The 24,167-nt window shown below is 40.2% G+C and overlaps 1 protein-coding gene across 1 annotated transcript in view; it reads left to right on the top strand.

Annotated features, from left to right (window-relative positions):
• The first annotated feature begins 421 nt into the window (after nt 1-421).
• Nucleotides 422-24,167, top strand: part of LOC118777606 (A disintegrin and metalloproteinase with thrombospondin motifs 3-like) — a 76,677-nt gene continuing 52,931 nt past the window's right edge. Inside the window, exons 1-7 of the mRNA XM_036528703.1 lie at nt 422-433; nt 693-702; nt 838-920; nt 3,540-3,561; nt 4,082-4,506; nt 13,997-14,153; nt 23,658-23,845. Coding sequence (XP_036384596.1) covers nt 422-433; nt 693-702; nt 838-920; nt 3,540-3,561; nt 4,082-4,506; nt 13,997-14,153; nt 23,658-23,845 — 897 coding nt within the window. The remainder of the gene's footprint in view (nt 434-692; nt 703-837; nt 921-3,539; nt 3,562-4,081; nt 4,507-13,996; nt 14,154-23,657; nt 23,846-24,167) is intronic.

Below are 24,167 nucleotides of genomic sequence, written 5' to 3'. Positions count from 1 at the left end.
AACAAGCTTCTCAGGGTTCTCACATGGCTTCTGCATCAGCAAATACCTGATAGCATTTCAGAAAGCCGCTTCACATCCACAGAGGAAGAACCTCAACCGGGGAGAGAGGCCATGCTGAATAGTAAACATCCTAACATTGCAGAATTTCATAACTTCATAACTTCAACAGCACAAAAATAAATAAATGAATGACATTCTGTAGCAGTACATCAATAACTGTTTTTATTTCTGCTGTCCTCATAGAGTTATAAAATATTGGAAACCCTGGAGTTTGAGGTTCATAATAAGTTATGAACCGGTTTTTACAAAACAGACTTTCAATGTGAAATAGTTCTTAGAATGGTGAGTACAGTGGCATACGATTAGAGAAAGTCCAATTTCCTACAATTCGCACAAAGAGGACTCATCTACAGATGACTACATGGAGGTCAAGGTGAGAGGAAATTTGACTTGATTTGGCTGTGTGGAGCAGTTGGCTTTCAAAATGAAGAACATGATGACATGTATTTAATTAATCTTGTTATGAGACATTTGCATACAACAATGGCATCTGTCAGATGAATACTAAATAACAGCAATAACAAAATGATTGCAAATTATTTTGCTCAACATCATACTGTAAAAACTTTGAATATTCATTGTAAGAGAACACACATGTTCTCCGTCTCCACATCAATGAGTCTATTGTTCAGATTGCCCCAGGTAAGTGATTCTAATTAAAGTAATTGTAATTGCGCACCAGTAAAGCTGTGGCCAGGATTACGATGTGTGTGGTGGCAGTATGCCTCGTCTGTAAACAACTGCGAACCCGTGTGTTGCGTAAGCTCTTTCCCACAGGGGCCCAGGAGCCACAAGGCCAGCAGACGCTGGGCATCCCGACGTATATCCAGCTCACCTGCACACCAGCTGGGGGACACATGGTGCGCTGCACATTTTTACCATTTTACTAGTTTGCACATATGCCTTCTCTGGGTTGTTGGGAGAAGCAGCATGCATTTACATTTAGTCGCTTAGCAGGTACTCTTTTCCAGAGCAAATGAACAATTTTAACATATTGTCCATTTACACGGCTACCTTGCCCAAGGCCACAACAGAAGCGCCTGTTTTGCAGCTGATCAGATTCCATCCAGTGCTCACATGTGGGCTCCTGGCATTTTTATTGCCATTAACTCATAGTGTATGCAGACGGGCTATCTCTCCCGACAGCTGAGTAAGGAGGTATCACCTAGCTGTTGATAGCATGACTTGAGCATGTGGAGTGTGTATGGTATGCTCAAAACAGATACTTACAATACATGGCCAATTATACTGTTGATTGCTACACTGAAATCTACATACAAAGTACTCCATTTTTTATTGTTTGTTTTGTGTGGCACCTGTCAAGAGTAAAGTTATACTCCAAGCAAAACAAAAATAAAATTGTCCCCACTGGTCCATGGTGCAGGATGCTCTTTTATTAAATTACCTCCACAGCACTGGCTTCCATATATATATTTATGTGATTACATAAGATTAATGCAATACTTTAGTATTGTCAGATACAATGAACCGTCAGGCAATCTCAGAAAAGCAGTGAAATACAAGTGAGCATGAACACGTTGTCATGACCAGAATACTGAGGGAAGCATTATGGGCTACAAGGCTATGCTATTCTTGCATAATATGCTATATCTGCTTTTTTGATGCAAACCCCTGCATTATTTATGTATTTATTTGTGTGGCAAATAGTAATTAGGCTGAGCCAGTTAAATCTCAATCAGGTCCTTTATTAACCTGAAGTTTGCATTTTGTGGTTCATCTGTGATAAGGTTAATATTAACTGTAAGCAGTCTGTATGTACAATATGTCAAAGTGTCAATACATCATGATGGACTTCATACCATATGTGCAGTTGCTGTTTTTTGTAAATTTCATAAAAGTGTGTGTATACAATAAATCAAATAGAGAAATAAACTAATTAATTTATGTAATTAATTTCATTTTATGTAATTCAATAAATATAAAGACAACAGAATTCAAGACATACTGGTGGTGGGGGGCATATTCGGCCGTAGAAATATGCTGAAGTACTCTCCCCCATTTCCTGGAATATGCACTTGTTGCAGAGGTCCCGTTGCTGCGGAAAAATACCACCTCTTTGCCGCAGGAGAAATCTCTTCAAGTAACTGTAGTTTTGTGGAACGCTTTTTGGAATAGTAACGAAACAAACCTGTTGCTACAACACATTTCCATTTAAGAATCGGAAAGAACATTATTATCTATCACCCCGGCATACCCGAGAGACTGGATGTTTGCCATAGACCTGAGACGCATGCGCTTTTTTGTATACCAGTGACAGTGTCGTTGATGAATTTATGCAAGCCGTTTCTGAGGGAATACATGTCGTACAGTGGCTGACTCAAACAAAACGTTTAACTTTTAGACATAAGAGAATTCCCAGATACATATTGTTGCCTCCAGAAAGTTCCCACCAGAAAGTACAGAGCTATGCGCTTGATGTTTGATTATCCTGAATTAATTATTCGGTCAAACGAATTACGCTGTTTTAAACGCGCGTCAAATCTCGACTTGTCACACTGTTAACTCCGACTGCCATGTGTTCACGTCCACGAAAGTCACCGCAATGTGTACAGTAACTTCAAAAAAGAAGAAAATGACGTCAAACTCAGCTGGTCTGAGGTTTATTATATTCACCAGATTGAAGCGCACGACATTGAGCTGACAGTGCTCTGTACTACCAGCAGGGCTCACACTGCTCCAGGGATGCCTTACCAACTCTCCAAGTGCATGAAAATGAAATGCTGACCAAAGTACTACAACTCTTGAGTCACTTGCAATTAACTTCATTTTAGAAGCCGGTTTATATGCATCAAAGCGCATGACGCTAGTGCGTGGTAGATCACGTCTCTCATTTTACTGAAGCGTGAATAAGCAATACTTCCACAGCTGCACAATAGCAGTAATTGTTCCTTTTTTTCTGAGGGAATTGGAATAATCATGTCTCTCCCGTCACTGTGCTTCCTTCTTGCTGGAATTCAGCTTAGTCTTACTTCTGTGTACAAGGTAAGTGAAACCTTACTTTGCTTTTGCATATGCCGCCAGGTACCTGCACTCACAGCGCCTTAGATGGCTTCTTCCTGAATGATAATACATTAAACTTTGGTGATGCCATTTAACGGTAACCCGTACATCCCACACTGACTGTTCATTTGGCAGATTACTAAAAAGTTATTCTTTTTTGTTCTTACCTTGTTTGTTTGTTTGTTATTCATTTATTACTTTATGTTTGTATGCGCGTGTGTGAATGCATGTGTGTTTGTATTTAAAGTGAACAATTCCAGTTTGTCCTCTGGACACGTGAAATCAGACACTCAACTGGCTGATTGTAGAGAACCCACTGGGTTTCCTAAATACACAATTAAAGGTTATATTGGGTTATATATTGTTCAGACAGGTAACCCATGACCGGATTACTGTTGGCCATGTCCATGTTCTGTTTTGTCACTTTATTTTAAACTTTACTTTTGTTTCCATTTTAGGAGGATGAAGTGAATAAAGAAGGTATGAGTTTAAATTTTAGAATTTTCATGGCAGCACTACATTTTAACATTTGGATGCACTTGTTTGTTGCTTATAATTTTGTGAATGCATTCAGAAACAGACTAGTAGACTAACTAAAGGTTTAAAACATATATTTACAGGTATGGCAGTCTGAAATGATCAGACCTAAATTATTTTGTTGGTAGGATGAAGTTTTGATTCACTTCTTTTTCCCTTACCTCCTGTTCACCATAAGTATTTACCAAGGTCTTAGGAGACTGGCTTGTAATGAAAGAATTTGTTTGAAAGTTCCTGTTTGAAACTGCCTCCTTTCACTGTCAACATCCACCAATCAGCAGCAGAATGAGCGTCTCAGTTTAAATATGCAGTCCAGCTGTTACCCAGTATCAGTCCTGTTCCTTTAATACCTATATTGATTTGATTACAGCCTTTCCCGTGTCAAGCACAGTGTTTTGAAAGGAATGCTCTGAAATTACAGTACCATTTAATACCTGTGTTCTTCTGGGCTTGACTCCTCCAGCATTCTTAAAGACCCGACTGAGGGAGTATGGACTGATCACACCCATCAGCACGGACTCCGAGGGCCACTTCCTGTCACATCTCCTCTCGGCCAATCACAAGAGGCGTGTGAGAAGAGACGCACAGGGAGGCTCTGGAAGGAATGCAGAGCAGCTGTTCTACAACATCACGGCCTTCGGGAGGGAGTTCCACCTGCGGCTGCGGCCCAACCGCAGGCTGGTGGCACCGGGCACCACGGTGGAGTGGCACGATGATGCCGGGGAGTTCGGCAATGGCAACGGTACCGGCGCAGATCGCCAGGAAAAGCGCAATGTCAGCACAGAGAGGATACTGAGGAAGGAGCCACTCAGAACAGACTGTGCTTTTATCGGGGGCATCAGCGACCTCCCAGGAGCCTCTGCTGCCATAAGCAACTGCGATGGCCTGGTAGGTGTGCACTCCCCTCTTTCTATTCATACATATGGGTAGGGTTATAATATAATATGATCAGTCACACGTCATACCATTCAAATTTAATTCTAGTCACTTGGCAGACCCTCTTATACAGATTTACAAAGCAAAGGTACAGGAGTGCATATGATAATGCCATGCTATAGCATTGCACACAGAAAATAACATACCAGCTTGTGCTTGAGCATGTGCCAATCCATCACACAGCACTGTAATAAATATCAAAAGAGAGGTTAAGCCTAAAAGTTAGCTTTCGTTTTGAAATCTAGGCAAAATAAAGTCACCAAGCTGATTTTCTCTTCTTATCATCGAGCTATGCTTATCTTTTAGATATGTAATTGCATTTAATTAAACATTTATTTACAGCCTTAGAAATACAGTCACATCCAGGCCTTTGAAGTACAATTATTTGACTTAAGCTTAATGTTTGACAGAAGTATACAAGGTAGAAAAATAGACTTAAAGAGCCATTATTTAGATGAATATGATATAGCTCATTTCTGTGGTAGGCAAAAAGAAACAGATTATTTTTAGTACAAAATTTGAAGGCCATAACACACACTAAAGTAAAAAGTATAGTAGAAAGCACTCAACTTGGCAGCAGTTTAAAATATGTAAGCATTTTGACATCTAGCCCATTAATTCAAAATGAGGTTATACATAGGTTTCTCATGTGGGAGGTAAAGGAGAGCTCAAGTCATCACCTCTGTTGTAAGGCTCGTTGATGTCACCTTTTTTATGGGACTGGGCTGAGTGTGATTGGGCCAGACAGAACAGCTTAAGGCCTGGGTACTCTGGGCTAGTATTACACAGTTCCACAATACAGAATCACAGGCAGCAGGTAGCAGAGAGGCAGCAGTCTCACACAGCAGGCTCCTTCCTGCAGCTTCTGACTCCATGTAAATGTGAAGTTCCCTCTCCCCCCTTTCAACGCAGGTCTGAAGCACCCGTAATTTACGGAGCTGCTGGAGACATAATAATCCCACCGAAGGCCTTCCTCTGGCTTCCGCTCTTTTCACACAGAGTCATTTGACCTCTGGGATGCTCGCCCCGAGGAGGCCCGGGGTTTAATGCACCCCCGGTGACCACTGCATGCGCTCGTATTCACAGCTCTTTCTACTCTGCGGCAGCTCGTTTTTCGCCACAGGGCAAATGTCTGCCCTCAGACGGCGGCTCTTGGGGGAGAGCTTAGCGCATTGTAAAGCACATCCTGACTGTGCCCTTGGATCTCTCCTCTTTCACATTCACAGATTGTGACACAGGCAGTGTTCACTTCACTTCTAATTGGCTCCAAAAGGTCCGGCAGCGCAGGGGCAGTTTTAAATTTCCCAGAAAAGAAACGCACCTCTCGGTCCTTGGAACCCATTGGAATGCACAGCCTACAAAGCAAATGTAGTGGGTTCCACTCCTTTTTGGGTGTAACAGAAACAGATGTGTGTGCTGTGTATGTTGCTTAGTAATGTGTGAAGATAGGGAAACATTACACACTAGGTGGAAGATGGGAGGCCTTTCTTTGATATCACGTTTCAGTGAGCAACTTATGAGCTAATGAGGACAACCATTTATCCAGGCCAATTGTTCTTCAGTTGCCTCAATCATAGTATTTGTATCCGCCCCAATAATTCTTTGGAAAGGGGGAGGTTTCTCACATCCTGCTATTTCAGTGGATACAAGCGTATCACAAACTGGTATCAACATGCATGGTTACGTGCTGAATCTTTTAGGAGAGTTTCACAGCTGTTGGGTTGCCTGAGGTGTGTCTCAGACAAGGATGGGTTGATATAGATAATAATGAGGACAGCAGCACCTGATGTTGGGTACACTGTATGTCTGCAGTTTGCAGCATCTGTGCTGAATGAGCTGTAAAAAATTTAAGTCTCAGGGAAGCATTATTTTTTCACACAATAAATTATTCTAATGAACAAACTGTGCATTTATGCACTAAAGAGTGATGCATTACTGGTGCAGACTGGTTGCAAAAACAAAGAAATACTCTAGGCCCAAACAATGCTATTTTTATGATCAATGTGACCATAAGAACTCTGATATTTAGGTTGCAACATCACAGAAGCAGTGATGACTGAGAGCATAAGTGAAGCCTTAGTACAGCTAGCCTAAAGCTGAGCCCCCTCCACTTCTGAAGATACAACTGGAGATGCTGCTGCTTTCAGCTGTTGCTGTAAGCTACTAGGCAGAAGTCAACATTGGTGGGAATAAAGAAATATTTAGCAAAGGTGCAATTTTCGGGTTGCATAAATTTGAGACAGTTTCAACACTTCCAGAAGCACATGAGCAACCTGTGTGGTATCTTATTGATCAATAGAATTGCTGAATTGATCTTTGGAAATAGAATTTCCATCTTTTGAATGGAATCTGACATTCTGAAATGGAATCAAATCATTCTCCACAGGGACATGGAATCGAATGAACAGCAACTAGAGTAATATGAGCTAAATGGGGAGTACTTTCCTGTTATTTTAAACAGAAGATAAGAGGTGGATTGTGCATATTGATGAACATTTAGTTACATTGCACAGAATGCACAAACTTAATTAAGTGTAACTGTCACTAGCTGGGTCTGAGGTTAGTGCCTAGTGCAGAACTGCACTTGAGTTTCATTCCTGGAAATGCTGACAGCCTCACCAAAGTGATAAGAGGAAGCAAGGAAGTTGTGACTATATCCCCACCCCTTAAAACTGTTATGCCCTGGAGGGCGATCATAGGTTCATTAATTAGAGTTTAATTGTAGGTGCTTGTTTAATTTTGTATTTATTACTGAAAATGTTATATGTATAGATTTTGGCATTAGTGTTTTGGGGACAGTACTTAAAAACAGGGACAAAAGGATAATGCTTTGAAAAAGCAAAAAAGACAAAAACTTATATAAAAAAAACATAATTGGTCATTTTGAAAAGTGATATATGCCCTTAATAGTTAAGTAGCTGTCTGCTTTAGCTTTACAGCTAAAACAAGGTCCATTTGGTTAATGTTAATGTATTCCACCTGGTAGTGTTTACAGGAAGAACCAAAGTTGGAACAGGTCGAAGAGCTCCCTGTTTGTGGGTAACAGCCATATGGTAGCATTTGTGATGAAGTAGTGCAATGTCCCTCCCCACGCCGCAGGCTAAGAGGCCAGCACTGAGTGCTCGATCATCACCGTTATTTAGACCCTTGTATCAGTGGATCTTTACTCCTGCAGCTACAATGAGCCTCTCTGAGCCAACAGAGGTCCAGTAGCTGCTGAAGGTTTATATAAAGGTGTCATGTTTTAGTAATTTAATCCGGCTGACATTTTTATCTCCATCGCTGGAACTGTAGAAGGCTTTCTGCAGACATGGATCAAACAGTGTGCTCACAGTGATTGCCTTTGATCTGAGGCAGCAGTCTCAGTTGTCTCTGGGTGCTGAGCCACTGATGTTTAAGTACAGGCGTTTTGGAGCTGGCGAGATCTGCACGTATGAAGTCTTTCTGAAGCCTTTCTCATCAGCGCTTGGTGGCTCATTTGAGAGCAGCATGCCTCCTCCGTTACATGTTGAAATGCAGAGCTGATGTCTGAGATGAGTAAATAGATTATTGTCACCCTTGTTTGAGCTGCTCTCATGCCATTGCTTGAAATTGCTCTAAAAAATAATGTTCTTTCTTCCAAAATGGGGGCCTTTTGTTTTGAAACTTTGTGGGTTTTTTCAGTCATTCAGAATCCCAGCTTTGATACTAGAAGGCCATGCCTATGAAAGAAATCAACAATACATTAATAAGCCACCACCTTATATCCTGTGTTCTGTATATGGACTTAAATAATTACATTATTTACATTATATATATTAAAAAAAAACATTATTATGTGTGCTGTGTAGGGCCATTCCCAGAAGACTCCCAGAAGGCAATGCAAAGGGTAATGCAGATAATACCTTGTTTTTTGTTTTCCAAACAATTTAAACTATAGTCCTAACTACATTCCTGCCATCACAGTCACTGACCCACTGAACTCAGATGCTTTATATGAGCACAGCTCATTAGCATAGTATTAGCATAGTATTACATACAGTGTAGCATAGTGGTAAGGAGCAGGGCTCATAACTGAAAGGTTGCTCGTCCAATTCCCCGCATGTAAAAATAGTAACCCATGCAAGTTGCTCTGGATTAGAGCATCTGCTAAATGACAATAATGTAATGCAATATTCTAAAAGTAAAAAAAAGAACAATAATAAAATAATAATAGCAACACAAAGTGGAAACACAAGAGAAGTCAGTCTGAAGTTATATCATTATCTTTTCTGACCCACTATATAATAAATATTTACAACAAATGATACTAGCTGGAACTGAGGGAACATGGTCTCTCAGCAGACAGCATGTACCACAGCATGTTCACAGGGTTCTGGCTCTCCTGAAAGCTGTTTCCAATGGGTTTTTCTGGCTTTGTGGAAGTACTCAATGTTACTTAAAGGCAAGCTTATTATTTATGTAATGTTGGTCCATTTTTACCATTTTCATACCATTGTGTGATCTCTTTGCAAAACATCCAGTTTTTAGGTCTTCAGGCTTACAGTCACTGTGTTTGGTGGAATTTACTGTGCGTTAGGTACTGTAGCTACTATAAGATGGGGAACATTTCACTCAACTTCTTGCTCGGGCAGGCTAGCCATGTCTCTCTAATGCCTGCTTTGTGTGTGTGTGTGAGAATGAGTGAGTGTTTGAGCGAGCATCTGCATACATATGTGTGTGTGTGTGTGTGTGTGTGTGTGTGTGTGACATGCAAATGCAGGTGGGTGAACGTGTGTGTGTGTGTGTGTGTGTGTGTGCACGTGTGTTTGTGATTGAGTGTATGCATACTTGTGCGTATGTGTTTGCCAAGCAAATACACGTGTATGTATGTGTTTGCCAAGCAAATACACGTGTACACAGCATATGTGTTTGTGTGTGTGTGTGTGTGTGCGTGTGTGTGTGTGTGTGTGTGTGTGTGTGCACATGCATGTGGTGAGAAAATACAAGAATGTGTGGATTTCAGCTCAGGTCCATTTGCAGCCTCTACAGAGATGCTGTTTACTCTTCCCAGCACTGCTTCCTGAAAGAAATAACAATAAAATTATATACAGTGACCCCAACAAAAATGTACATTGTTAAAGATTGCATTGCATGTATTACATGTCGATATGACGATTCTAGATTTTATATTTTTCGAATTGCATTTTTCTCCATTTACCGAAACTGTCAATATGGACCTTGTGAACTGCTGCACAAGCATTTCCAGATTTCCAGAGGAACGGTTTAGTTTGGGCCCCCCTTTTGCAGAATCCCCCGTGGCCACAGCTATAATGGCAAAGTTTATAGTTCAGAGCATTTGGGAGAGTGACAAAGGAATGCTGAGAAGCCGTGTAAATAAACTCCTTACATTTTAAATTTAGTCCAGTCTACACATCTGGGTTATTTTTCCCGTTGAGCGTCACGCTGTGCACTTTTACATAAACTATAATCCCATCAGAATTAAAGACTGCACTAGACATACAGAAACCTGACGTTCTGGAGTTTTGTAGATTTCACAAAGCTTATTTTGATGAAAAGTTGTACACTCATACAAATTTCATCTCAGTAGTTATTGATATTCATTGTTGCTTCATCCAAGACATTTCTGGTTTCAGATGTTTGATCCCCAGAGCAGTCTTAGTGTGCTGTATGGAGAGGTGAAGGCTTGAACAACTGGAGAGGCAGGCTGTTTCAGAACGTTCTCCTCAGTAGACATACTGGTATTCATTTAATCGAATTGTGCTGACTGTTTTATTCATATATTTATACAATTTATCCATAACCTGTGCAAGCCTGAGAGGAGACCACATTTTCTGTCGCTGAACTGGACACATTGGTTTCCATTCACAACAGCCGAGGTTTATTTGAACTGAGCAGGCAATTCCACACAGCACCTCTGGAAGCAATGTGGAAAGGGTTCGTCTGTTTGCAGACTAGCATGGGATGCCATCTTAGTTCACACACAGCACAGTCTTCATGTTGCCACTCCAATTTAATGCCAAAGCTGTATTAAAGGCGTTATATCTAAACATTTGTGGACCCTGTGACATTAGTTTCGCCAGCAGAAAGGTCATCCTTGGTAAGGCAGAAACAGCAGGTTCTTTAAATTTGTTGATGTTTGGAAAAGAGTTTGGACAAACATGCTTGAATTGCATGTTAGACTGTGCACAGAAATACCCATATTAGAGGAAGTCCAAAAACCTGTATAATTTAAAACTAAATGTGCACCTCATTTGTTACCAAAAGTCAAATACTCACATAGTTTTCATTAAAGCATTTTGAAATCTTGAAAGCAAAAATCACTGCCATTGTGCTTTGAGTGATCTATGGCTGTGATTTTGTTCAAGTAAGTCAGGATGTTATCTAATGAAAATAATTTAACCCCAAACGCTGAATTATTTTCTTGGTATGCTTTTAGTTATTATGCCCCTTTACATCTCTGGGATATGTACACAAATATGTATTTTTTTTCTTGCTGGAGATTCCAGATTGTCTTGCTGGAACTGATGGATTGCAATTTCTCTTACTGAATCAGCTGACAAAAAAGTGATGAATGAATGAATGAATGAATGAACAAATTTACAGGTTATGTAGAGAACAGATGAATTCAAATAAAGAAATGAATAAGCTTGTGCAATTATTCCGTATTTGTTCTGAAAGGGATGAAATTGGCAGGTAACAGTGATGAAGGTCTGGGCACATTTCTAAAGCAAACACACCTTTAAACAGCCCCTCGGGTGAAAGGTAGCAGTGTCTCCTCTGAATCCACACTTGTTTAAAGCTGTGGTGCCTTTTGTAAATAAAGCGTGTTTATACCGGCTCCTTAAGAGGTTTAGACTGGAGGGCCGTCTCGGAAAAGTGGACCCCTTCAGCTGAATCCCACGTGCTTATCTTGGCAGAGCAGCGGTGTCTGCTGGGCTGCTGGTCATGCCTGGGTATTACGCTGATGCAACAGAGAATCCATCCCTTTCAGAGCGCCCCCATTCAGGTAACTGCAGGCCGGCACTCCGCCTGTCACCTGTAACCCACATTCTCATGATACAGAGCAGCGGGGTGGGGTGGGGGGGGGTGTGTTAGCTGTATGGAATTACCTTGATGTGCAAACTCCCCACCTCCAACTCTTACTGCCCCCATGGTTTTCCTAGGCTGACACTTATTTCTGCATTGGAATCCCAACAATAAGTTGTCCACCATTTTGAAATACGGTAATGAGAACATGCATTATGCATGATGACTTGCAGGTCATTTGGGAGGTAGGGCCAGTTGTAATTATTTTGAATAATTGAAATGTGAGAAACACAGAATGATCAGATGATCAACAGAATAGAGACTGCACCATCATGTAGAAGGATGACCCTAAGCAGCCACACAGCCAAAGACCACAGTACCACAGCACAGATGGGGAGTTTTATTATAGGTTTAGACTGCACATGTTGTTAATCAGAAATCTCCCATCAGATAAATTCTTAGATATAACAAAACACAAAAATCTCCCATCTGATGAAAGTCGGTTTGATCTCAGTAAGGCATTCACATGGGGAGATAATAGGGCTGTTCCAGTTGCGCTATTGTACTGTATATGTCATGTGTCTGGCTGTAGCCATTCTGCTACCTACAAGGTTGCAAGCCTAATATATAGAAAAGCCACCATCATCTTATCTTAGTGTTGCAGCTGTTCTCTAATTTAAATTGCTGGACACATAAATACAAATACTTAGTAATGATAAACGCCCACATTCAGGGAATGAACACCGCCTGGGTATAGCGTGAATTGGTTTAAGTCCTTGGAAAGAGCTCTTATTGGAGAATTATTGTCCTATTTTAGGATAATGACCTCGTTAAAGAAGGTATCACATTTCTGAACGCAGCTGAATAATAGTATTGTTTGCTGTTGAATAGAAACACATGGTTTTACACTGATTCAGAATAGGTCAAATGTGGAAATTACCAGATATGTAGGGGATGTGTGGAGGAGGAGAACAACCCTATTTGGGCCTTTTTGTTCTCGGAATAATCCGGAAGAGGATTATTTATTTATTTATTTATTTATTTGTTTATTTGTCTGGTATATCATGTGCGTAGAGTTATTTCTCTTTAAGATGTTTCATTACTTGATGGGAATTTTTCAGTCTCAAATAACTGAATTTCTACTATCCTAGCTTTCTAAGATAGTTCTCTATGCTAAGATGTGCTCAGCTTGCTCTTCTTCCTGTTTCCTTCCTGTTACTGTCATGTGCTGCCTTGCATCACTCATCAGATGAAGCTCAGCTTTTCGGCATTCTATGTAACTCATGTGTCATAGGACACAGCGGGAAAAAAGCATGTTGCAAGCACGATCTTTGTGGAGGTGAAGTATGCACAACTCTTGGGGCTAGAAAATAGTAGTAGTAATAGTAGTAGTAATAGTAGTTTCTAATAGACAAATAGAAAATAGTACAAAGGGGAGTTAGGGAATGGAATCTTTAACACACTCCAGTGGGACTTGTGAACTCTGTGCGTGTTGCCGTCACTGTATCTGGAGAGGTGAGTCTGAAGACAGGCGAGCACCACCATGAACACAGCCTGACTTAGCTGTAGCCTGTCCTTCCTCAGGACTCACTAATGGCCATGCATTTTGTGCTATATAATAAAGATATTTAACTAGATGCTTGGAATCATTACTTGAAATTGTGCTTTTACTCCCATCCATCATTCTCCATGGGTTATTAAGATACTAATGAAGTACTGAATGCCTCAGTCCAGAAAGCTTAAAAAAAAAGAAGTTCAGAAAGCTTCACTAATTAAAGCAACTCCACCATTAATCAATATTGCAGCATACTGCCTAGAATAATTCTCCCAAGAGGTACCTTTTCTCTTCTCACAATAAACACACTTCATAGTGTTTAGGGGCATGTGCAGTATACACAGTAAAGCTTTTGCAGTCTCCACTGACAGGGCTTATTACAGCTGCGAAAGTGTCTTCCATTTCTATTCTGCAATAAAAAAGCATAAATTATCCAGCCTCATGCTGGGCAGCCTCATGGTCTAATGTTAAATTAAAGTAATGCATTTTATATATTTGTTTACTAGTCACATGTGCAATGCTGTGTGCACAATATTACAGTTGGTGGCTATTTCTAAAACATGTTTGAGTTAATTTGAGTCTTTCTTAGCATATCTTAGCATAGGTGCATATTTGGTGAACAAATACACCTTTACAAAGGTAAGACGGAAAGGGGGAAAGGGGGTTGAACCTCCTTTCAAAGTAAAAGTTCTATGTCATATCTGTGTGCAAAGCATGAGATTAATGTGAAATGAGTGAAGAGAATGACATACCCCATAGATTATTATCTATTCATACTGACAATGACATGAGGCAGGGATATCCAAGTGCTCACCAAAGGAACTGGGAGAAGAGATGAACAGCATTTATTAAATATTTTACCATGTTTCGTGTAAACAGGCTGGTCTGATTCGCACTGGCTCGGATGAATACTTCATAGAGCCACTGAACAGGGGGTCACAGGAGCTGGAAGAGAGTGGGAGAGTCCATGTAGTTTACCGAAGATCAGCGATTCTACAATCCCATTCAGACTTACCGACAGACTACCAGCCTGCAGGTACGTCTCCCCTCTTGTATGTAGTACAGGTAAATGGCTCTTTGAATGGAGGCACTTAAGAGTACGGCCAAGATTAAATCTAATGCCAATGCATGCTGTCCTCAACTTTGAATGTTAACGTTAAGATAATGTTATTTTTTTATTACATTCGTGACATTTTGACTTTGCCTTTCAAAAAATAAGTGAAAAAGGGGTGTGTCCAAGAACTGACTGTAAGTACATCGAATTTAAAATTTAAGGACAGAATAAGTTATGGTTAGATTAAGTCTGGACTTTCTGCAGAATAGTTTGAAGATTGAAGAAGATATCTACTTTTCCTCCAGTGGTAGAGAACAGCAGGGAGATAGATATGCGAGGTCCTGTTAGATAAAGCAGTTGTGTGGACCATGGATAATACAACTCGACTCGGGGTCAGAAAGCTGCAGGCGAGGAGTCTGTGTAACAGTGCTGAGCAAGGTGCTTAAGCACGGCTCAGAGAAAAAGCATATCCAGCCCTGCTCATGGGTAATGTGTAGAATATGTGCAGTAAGCTCACTCTTTTATCAGCAAAGTGGAAAAGATAAGCACCGAACAGAAGTTCTCTCTAGGGCTTCAATCCAGGCGAGGCGTGGGTGAGACCAAGGTGCCTCAGCTGGGGAGTGTTACCCTTTTCCTTTCAAGAGTTATCATCAAATTCAAAAATCGGCTTTTATTCGTTTTTTATTCGCTGCTAGTGCTTTCTCAGGAATTTTATCCGTGAATTATTCATGCCCAGAATAACACTTCTCAGATCCATGTAACTTGAATTATCCTCTTTCTGTATTATTCAGTCAAGTTCTCTCTGCTTGCTTAGCGGAATCTTTATGTGATATTTAACCACCACCAAACCAGAGCATCTAACTAGATATGAGTGTCAGCTATGATCAACAAAAATGAATGTCTGCTTAAATGATGACGCTTGAGTGTTGGACGTTTACCTACATGTTGGGATAAAACAATTGATTGCTTTCAATCGTTTACCTGTATTGAGTCAAATGATGGTCAAGGAACGGTGTATAACTTCTTGGTTGATTATGCTGCAGTTACAGTTGCATTCAGCTCTGAGGTTCCTGTAGAGAAACATCTGTTCTTGGAAATGTTTGAAGGGTAAAAATGCTCAGCAACCTAGGGCAGGCTTTCTGGCACATTAGAGAACGTCAACTGCATTGGAGGGAAGTGAGCAATTCTGAATGCCAGATCAAATTATGAATAATGGTATCAGCTCGGAGTGATTTTGAAATTCATGGTCTAAATGGTTCAAAAATTCACATTGGAAGCTAAATGCTTTAAGTGCCTTTTGATTCGACTTCGTCAAGGGCCTTTGCACTTTTCCCATCCTTCATCATATCCTGAGTTTGATTGTAATAGCTGATGCAGGAGGTTGACCTGATCCCACCGGGCAGCTGCAGCACAATATGATGAAAGCATTGTGTCTTTCCCCAGCTAATACTGAAGTGCATCTACAAAATACACCGTGTATAAAACTGTGTGATTTATTCATGCAGACAGAGTCAATCGCAATCCATTTTGACACAGTCCAAATCATTGACAGTATGATTTAAAACATTTAGGACGTTTGAGTGCAAAGGCTTACAAAGATTTGCAAGGTTAAAATAGTGAATCTGAGCACACAGTCAGATGCAAAGCGGAATGCCACTGGAACATTTTTACAGGCATTTAGGAAATGTAGTTTCCATGTTTAGTCACCCATGAATTTTGATAATATTTGTATAATATATAATGTAATTTATACAACATTATTAAAGATGTTAAAGCTTAGTAGGCTTAGCATACCTGACTGGCTACACTACTTGAGTGAGTTAGTACATTCAGTACACTGGTTTGGTGACTTCACATTTGCCATTATTGGGATCTTATTTCCATCTTAAATTATATGGCCAGATTAACTCAAGCCAAAGGCCGAAGGCCACTACATCTATCTGTGTAAGACTGTGGAGTAAAAAAGACACTGAGTCCAAAGACCTTGGGTGTCTCATTCAGGGGTAATGAACCAGGCTGGCTGGATACATGCTCTATACTTTCGTGTGTATTAAATTGCAGGAGACAGGCAGCCTGATAGCATCTGTTACATTACCTCATTGGACTTCCTGGAGAAACTTTCCTGTAAATTGGATTTTAAGAAGCAAAGCTGTACAATAGCATTGACATGTTTCCCTTATGAACTGCACTTAGCGTGGGGATATTGAATTGAGTGCATGTTGTTGATTGGGAGTTTATTCAATTCTTGGAACTGATCCATGGAGCCATTGAGATTTTTAATTGGATTCAGAATACAATGTGCAGGGAAGAAATGCAAGAACTGCTTGCCAATGATCTTATCATATTTTTAGGCTTCAGTTTACTATTACAAAGCTTTCTCCCTTTCTCAACACAACAAACAAACTCAGGTTTCCTTTACAGAAAACAGATTCTGCATATTGCACTTCAGCTTTTATTTCCTTGTACTTACAAGGGAGATGTGTAAGTATACCAAAAGATTTGCCACAGGGAGAAATAGTGTGATAATGAGAAGGCCGGCCCATGATGTTTCAGTGCTATGTAATATGACCTCTTATACTTGGTGTTCTGACTGAAACAAGTACATTTTTAAAATGAATGCAACTTCTGGGTGAATACATGTTGTATACTGTTTATGTGCATCTCAGCACACTACAGAAACACACATTTCACTGTTGTAGAGCGTAATCGGCCTAAATTAATCTAGAATATCAATGCCGATGACTGGTTGAAATTAATAGGTGTACCTGCTCCTACCCAAACAAAAGGTCACACAATATTAAATAAAAAAAAAGAAAAAACTTGTCACCTGTGTATAATTAATGTAATATCTACCCCTCAGAAAGTGTCATGCTGGGTAATGACTAAGTTGAGGACTGTACTGGAGGACTTTGAATGGTAAATGATGCAGACTGTAAAGCCTAGAACACACAAGACCCGATTTAGCTCTTGTAAATGCCCTCTGAGGATAGCCACAATTTCTAAAGGCTTTGGCACAAACTGACGGGAATGTCACTTGGCTTTATATTGTATGGGGTGTCAGGTCTTAAGAATGATGACAATTGTTCTTCCATGCATATTGCAAGCTGCGAGTGAATATCAAGCAGTTTTGAAATGATCACCATTTCCTGTTCTGAGTAGGGTCTCTGCAGCACGGAGGCACTGCCAGCTGCCAATGAAAAATAAACACTCAATAATAATATGCCCACAAAAGCTATTTTCTGTAAGCTGTCAGCGATTCCTGTACAACCACAACAAAAATCAGCGCGAGCCATGAATAAAAAAAAGATCAAATGCAAAGCAGGGAGCTCTGAGCTGAATACAGAAGATGAGGAATTTATGAAGCTTTGGCAGGAGCATGAGGGTTTAATTAATCTGTCCACAAACAGCCAATGCTGCAGACAATAGGAGCATGGTCAGTGGGCAGCCAGATAGAAAGCGTTAGGAAGGCATTGTGAATGTGTGTAACCTCATTGGGCAGCATCACTGAACAGTGGGCAGTGCTGTACAGTGTTGAGGTGAGGTGGGGGCATAAAGTATGACTACTGTGGGATGTCAGTCCCCAATTGTCTAATTTTACAGTATCCAGTGTGTCACTTTTTTAACTATTTATCCTTTATTTTACCAGTAAAATATTACCTTGTAAATCTCTTTTATGAGGCAGTCCTGGCCAAGAGGCAGCATCAACGCTACACTCATTAAAATGCAACATAAATGCACACCATACAGAGCTTGGAGAGCATTGAAATCAAGGTGGAAACAGAATGAGGAACATTCCTCAGTTACTGTACCATGGATCATGGTTTTGCAGTAAATTCAGTCAGGGTAACAAGGGCACCCATTTAACTGTTTTTGAAACATGTTCCAAGTCCACGGTGTACTGTAATTAAAAGCCATCTTTCCATGCTCTGAGCATGGAGGAGGTGTTTTTAAAAAGTAACACTGAACTGGAGTCTGCATTCTAACTGTTAGTATCCCAGGTTGAGTCCTAGTTAAGACTGAAGCTTATCTAAAACAACCCCATAAATAAACAAGGGATCAATGTGACTTTTAAAAGAGGTTAAGATGAGAGAGTGATTTGTGACCAAGCCTAAAGCACTATGATGGAGACGCATGCATATGTATAATGTCACCATATCAGTCATAGTTTAAAAAAGTGACAAAAACCAGTTTCTGCTTGGCTTCAGAAGAGACACAAGATGTGTTATCTTTACCATGATGGGGAAAGAGGAGATGAAGGTCAGTAATCCAGCTACAACTGTCAAGATTTCAGCACTGAGATTAGTCCTAGGAAAACCTGTAGTGCTCCCTCTCTGGTATCAAAATTCCATCATGTCACTGATGGATAAGCTTTGAGATACAGTTACAAATGGAAATGAATATTTTCCTGCTAAAGGACTTGTAGAGTTAACGTTTCATCATGCCATTTGGGGAGGATTTCCTCAAAGCATCCGTATGATCATAAGAACGAAAGCACGAGATTCAGTGTGTTAATAGTCACAGTTTAGATAGAAAGCTTCCAGATGGTGTGAGTCTATTAGCCTGAAAAATCCAACCAGTTGGTAGCGTCACAGCTATACCACACAGTTGTTGCACTTCATTGTAATTACTGGCAAGCAGAAGGTGCATATTTGAATGCTGAACTGTAATTAATAGCACATTTTGTAATTATATATTTACTTGTAGACTGTACCAGTTTTGGTCATTAAAATGGTGGTGATACATTAGGGGAAATGAGTGTATGCATGTGAATACAAACCTTACAAGGACAACTCAACGATAATATTCATGGAGAAACATACTGATATTAGTTATTGAAACTGCATTTGACTCAGATGATAAATATGCTCAGTGACTAAGATAGGAGAGCAGTCATTTGGAAAAATATAAAAATGTGCTATCAAATAATATGAAATTCAGAAATGAAACTAATGGCTGTTTTAGCTCAACAGTGAAAATGTGAACGCAAATGCTACAGTTTTCATAACTGAGAAAGGAGACATAGTTTCATAGTAATTGTAAGGGAATTCAGAACACTTGAGTGGGAGTCGTGTTCTCCTGAGAGTAGCTAACAGAGGCCAGAGTATTCCCAAAACATTTTTAAATACTCTATATTAACATGGTGGTTTCCAATACCTACCATGGTTCTGTTCTTTCATTATGAATAGATGTAATGAGGCAGGTATGTTATTACATTGGAAAAAAGGTGGAACTGGAGGAATTAATGGTGCCGATATTCACAGATGCTCATTCGGAAGCTTATCTGAAACCACTACTGCTGACCTCAGAAAATGTCTAACAAAGAAAGCTTTGCAAAAGCACTTCCAAAGAACCACCAATTATCTCTGCTGGACAGAGGTGTTATAGTAACTTCTGCTATTGTAACCGACTGTCGTCAATGCATGAGCTTTGTTCCAGAAAGAATAGTCAATAATAACTTTAATGAGGCTATTTTATATTTCACGTTGCCCTGGTTCTGCAACAAAGGGCCTAATCAGATCTAAGGAAAAGATTTCCTCTTCAGAGACTTTAGAGACTCATAAACATTTGTTGTTGAAGCATTTGGCTTTTTTCTTGGTGTAAGGTCATGATGTAGAGGTGATCAAATGATGGGCATGCACACACACACACACACACAATGTTCTTGAAGAACACTGAAGGTAATTGTGAGTACATTTGCAAATCCTGCTCTGAATAGTGGACACATACCACTAAAAGCTGAGGAAATAAGAATCAATAGCAAATCCAAGCAGTCTTTCCGGTGTTATTCTTCTCTGCTCTGCTTTATCATTGCCTGCATAAGTAAATGATTATGTATGTGTGGATGCCGTGGTTGGTCCCCGTTTGTTGTAAAATACTATGACCGCATGGTGAACCTCCCACCCCACCACCATGTAGTTAGTGAACAGTGACACTCACATACCATCACAGAGATGTACCATCACAGAGACCTGGCAGCACTGGCTAGCAAGGGGAGTAAGGGATTGATCAATCCAGGGCCATCAGACAGTCACTGCCATTAAACAGGCAACATTTAGTCAGGAAATATAATGCATACAGTATATACAAATGCAAGGCTAACAGAGTAACACCATTACGCTTATGAATATGTCAAAATACATGGGAGTGTCCAGCACTGAGGAATGCAGTTCCTGAAATCTTCCTGAAAATGCCTCAAGGCACTTGTATTTGAGCTACTCTATAGGCATAGCAGTGATGTGAAGCTGCTTGTGACTTGGCTACCTGCTGTGCATGATGCAAAGTTATATCAAAGGTATATGTGAGTGAAGTACATGTATGTGACAGGAGAAACTTCTTTTCGACTGTTAAGGCATGAGATTAGGCAAATGCTGTTTAATTCCTCTTTGTGGACCTCACAGAGAGATTTGGAATGCATTTGATAAAGATGAAGCATGTGTCATAAGACAACATACCCTGGTTGACAGCAAAAGATAGTAAATAATGATAAATGCTGATAAATGTTTAAGACATTAACCACTAGATTCAGTCAAAATCTCTATATTATGTCCAGTGAAAGTGCTGTGCAACCACAAGAATGTTGCTAGAATGATCCTCTATCATATTACCACAAAAAGCGACTATTCCCTTGACTTGATGGTCTTTATCGGATGCAGGATTAAACTTTAATTGAAGCCTCATATGACTGTAAAAATTACACTGTATGTTTTGTTTGGAACAGTTATTTGCAATATTTTTAGTTTGAAAAGTTTAAATACCAAGCTTACAATTGATCAACATTTTTCTTCATTTCAGCAGCCACTTAAGTTGCAAAAATAACCCAAAATGTAAAAACTGTATTAGCTTAATGTTCTTTTTCAGCATTAAAAAACACATTCCTGTTTTGATATAATTGGCCTGGTGTCAAAGTGAAGGAAGCCCTTAAGTTCCAGGCCCAGCATGCTCCTTGAAATCATTGTTGAATAAAATTCAGATTTCAAAGTACTTTGTGATACAGTCTATGATCATATCCCAGTGCTGTACTGTTTTCACCTTTAATTTTTTTTTTGTTTGTTTTTTACAATCCTGCCATTCTTTACCATTCATATTTTGGTTGTGGTCTTCATGATACTCCAGATGCTTTGTCTCTGATGGCCCTGACTGCCTTACAGTGTGGTTGTGACTTTTAATCTGGTCGGAACTCTTCAAAGAATGTGCATCTGCCCTGATCAGCTTAGTTGGTCCAGTTTCATGAGCTAAATGGGTCCTACTCCTGGAAACTCAGCATGAATGTTTTTTACTGCAGGATTTGCATGTCCACAGAAAGTGCAGAGCTGTCTGAGTATGTGTCATAACAGCCGTGCTCCTTATAGATTGCAATGTGGAAGTCATTAAAAAATGTACTTAAATGTGCATTTAATGCAGACTGCCTTGCACAGCAGCTTTTTCTCCCAGGACATCCTGTTGCTTATTGGCTTGCTGTGGCCGCTGCTAATTTCTAGCTCAGTTGGAGAAAAACATAAAGGTTTCCTTCAGACATCAAAGTGCAGGTAATTGCGTTTTTATGTGACAGTGGCAAAGAAAAAGCTTTTTTGCAGAATAAGCATGCACTTTCTCTCTCTCTCTCTCTCTCTCTCTCTCTCTCTCTCTCACACACACACACACACACACACACACACACACATCTACTTATAAATCCAGTCTATTCCTACCTCATTACACAATCTGAGGCTTTACTGGGGAGTCTAGGGTGAAAGAAAGGCTTGTGGGAGTGTCATAATCCTTAATTATGAACACAGTAACATTATGTAACCATTAGTACTGTATATGTTTACCACACATAGTTTATTTAAATTTATGCTTGCAACTTCATGTACAAAACTGGAAGACAGACAAAAACAAAAGAAACAGGAAAATGATTTTGGAAGACACCAAAAAGGAGTGACATATCCATTTTCCCTAAAACTGATGATCCTGCATCTAATTCATGTTCATGCATAATTATAAAAACATGAATCAAAACTCAAATATGCACAAGCATAACATTGCATTGACAGTTGTATGTTCTCCTTGAGGGCCATATTCTGAGAACTGTCTTTTCCTTAATGAGCTTCCCAGGATTTGACTTTAAGAAGAACATTAAAGAAAATTGTTTCTGTGTGTTTGCCAAGGTTGAGCGCATTCAGCCTATAAAAGTATATTGCCTGTCAGTCACAGGATTAAAAAATATAGCATATTTTCACTCACTGCATATTATGGCCCTAATTGGTTTGTTCTGTGTGAAAACTTGACTGTAAGCATTTTACCTTCCTAGTCGTAGAACAGACATGCATTCTTACATTCATACTCTCACACACACACCCACCCACAGACACACAGACACAGACACACACACACACACACGTGAATGAAAGAGAAAGCTAGTAGAGTTCTGTTCAGTAGCAAGGCTGCTCTCTTAGATGTCATCCCTGGTAAACTTCACCTGGGGAGGAATATCTCGCTCTCCTTCAGCCACCATCACTGCTGTGAGTGAGAAACCTTCCTGACGTCTCCCCTCATGTCCTGACTTAACATCACAACTCCTGAGGCGAATGACTGACGGGTGGGTGTGGTGGTGCTTCAGCATGTCTATATGGCTGGGCCGGACACACAGAGAAATACCGGGAGGAGAGAGTAGAAACCCCGGTGACCAGACACAGAAACCAGTGGGGAAACACAGAAAGGCTGACTGAGGAAGGGAGGAATTCCCTCTACAGTCTGCATACAGTAGATGAACAGTACAGGAGGTAGCAGGTTGGTTAGTACGTTAGTTGGTTAGGTAGTCTATGGTTGTTGTTATCAGTGCAACTCACAGGTGTTACAACAGATGTTTTTGTAAGGAATCTGTGGTTGGTTCTATTGGTATGCATTTGTGATAAACAAAGTGTGTCTTTTTTGGCCTCTTAATTATTCTTTGTGGATTTGTCTGACCCAGTGTTCTGGTACAATTATAGGGCAATCTTCGAGAAATGGGAGGGTCTTGATGAAATGGGAAGGGTTTGAATAAATCAGGATCTGTTTTCATCTGCAGGATACTGCTCAGGTCATCCCAAATGTTTTGTTCTGGGCCAAGAGTAGTTGCATCTTAGCACATTTACAACACAGAGTGGTAATTAGATTTTGTGGCAAAGTTGACTGAAATAAAATGATCTGAAACAGGTGTTGACACTAACATATTGTGTGAGTAGTTTTATCTGGAAATGTAACCTTTTTAGTATAGCAAACAGTTGTTGTTTGAGAAGATTTATTAAATTTGCATTTTGAAATTGTTTACCATTTGGGTTGCAAATGGTAAACAAGTGCCTTGCAAGACTTCAAAAACAGCACTCCACCCAAGATTTGAGCCTTTAACCTCCTGGTTGCCACCAAATAACATACATATAAGCACCACTGACCAGCTTTCTATCCATCCGCAGTGTCCTTACAGTGTCCATAGAAGGACCACTGACCAGCTTTGTATCTGTTCCACAGAGCCAGAGGCTGATATCCACGGAGCACTGGACAGCATAGGCCAGCAGGTGAGCGAGGCAGTGAGGAAGCGCAGGCATGCGGGGGAGAACAACTACAACATCGAGGTGCTGCTGGGGGCGGATGACTCCGTTGTGCGGTTCCACGGGAGGGAGCACGTCCAGAACTACCTGCTCACCCTCATGAACATAGTGAGTGCAGTTTACACAGGTTGCAAAGATCCTTTGTGAGGATCCTTTGTGACACTGCTTGTTAAAACAAAACCTTACCAGAGCAGTCATAGTCTTCAGGTTGATTTATCTGTAAAGGCAATAATTTTCAGGTTGATTTAACTGTAAAGACAATAGTTTTCAGGTTGATTTATCTGTGAAGTCCTTAGGTTTCAGGTTGATTTATCTGTGAAGGACATATCTTTAAAGTCAATTTAAATGTGAATGCTGTAGTTTTTAAGTTCATTTATCTGTGAAGGACATAGTCTTCAGGTTGACTTCAAACTCTTCTTACAAAAGGGGA

Source organism: Megalops cyprinoides, chromosome 5 (assembly GCF_013368585.1).
Source record: "Megalops cyprinoides isolate fMegCyp1 chromosome 5, fMegCyp1.pri, whole genome shotgun sequence".
In the NCBI taxonomy this organism is placed as follows: domain Eukaryota; kingdom Metazoa; phylum Chordata; class Actinopteri; order Elopiformes; family Megalopidae; genus Megalops; species Megalops cyprinoides.
The sequence above is the reverse complement of the archived record's forward strand: the minus strand, read 5'-3'. Positions and strand labels throughout refer to the sequence as shown.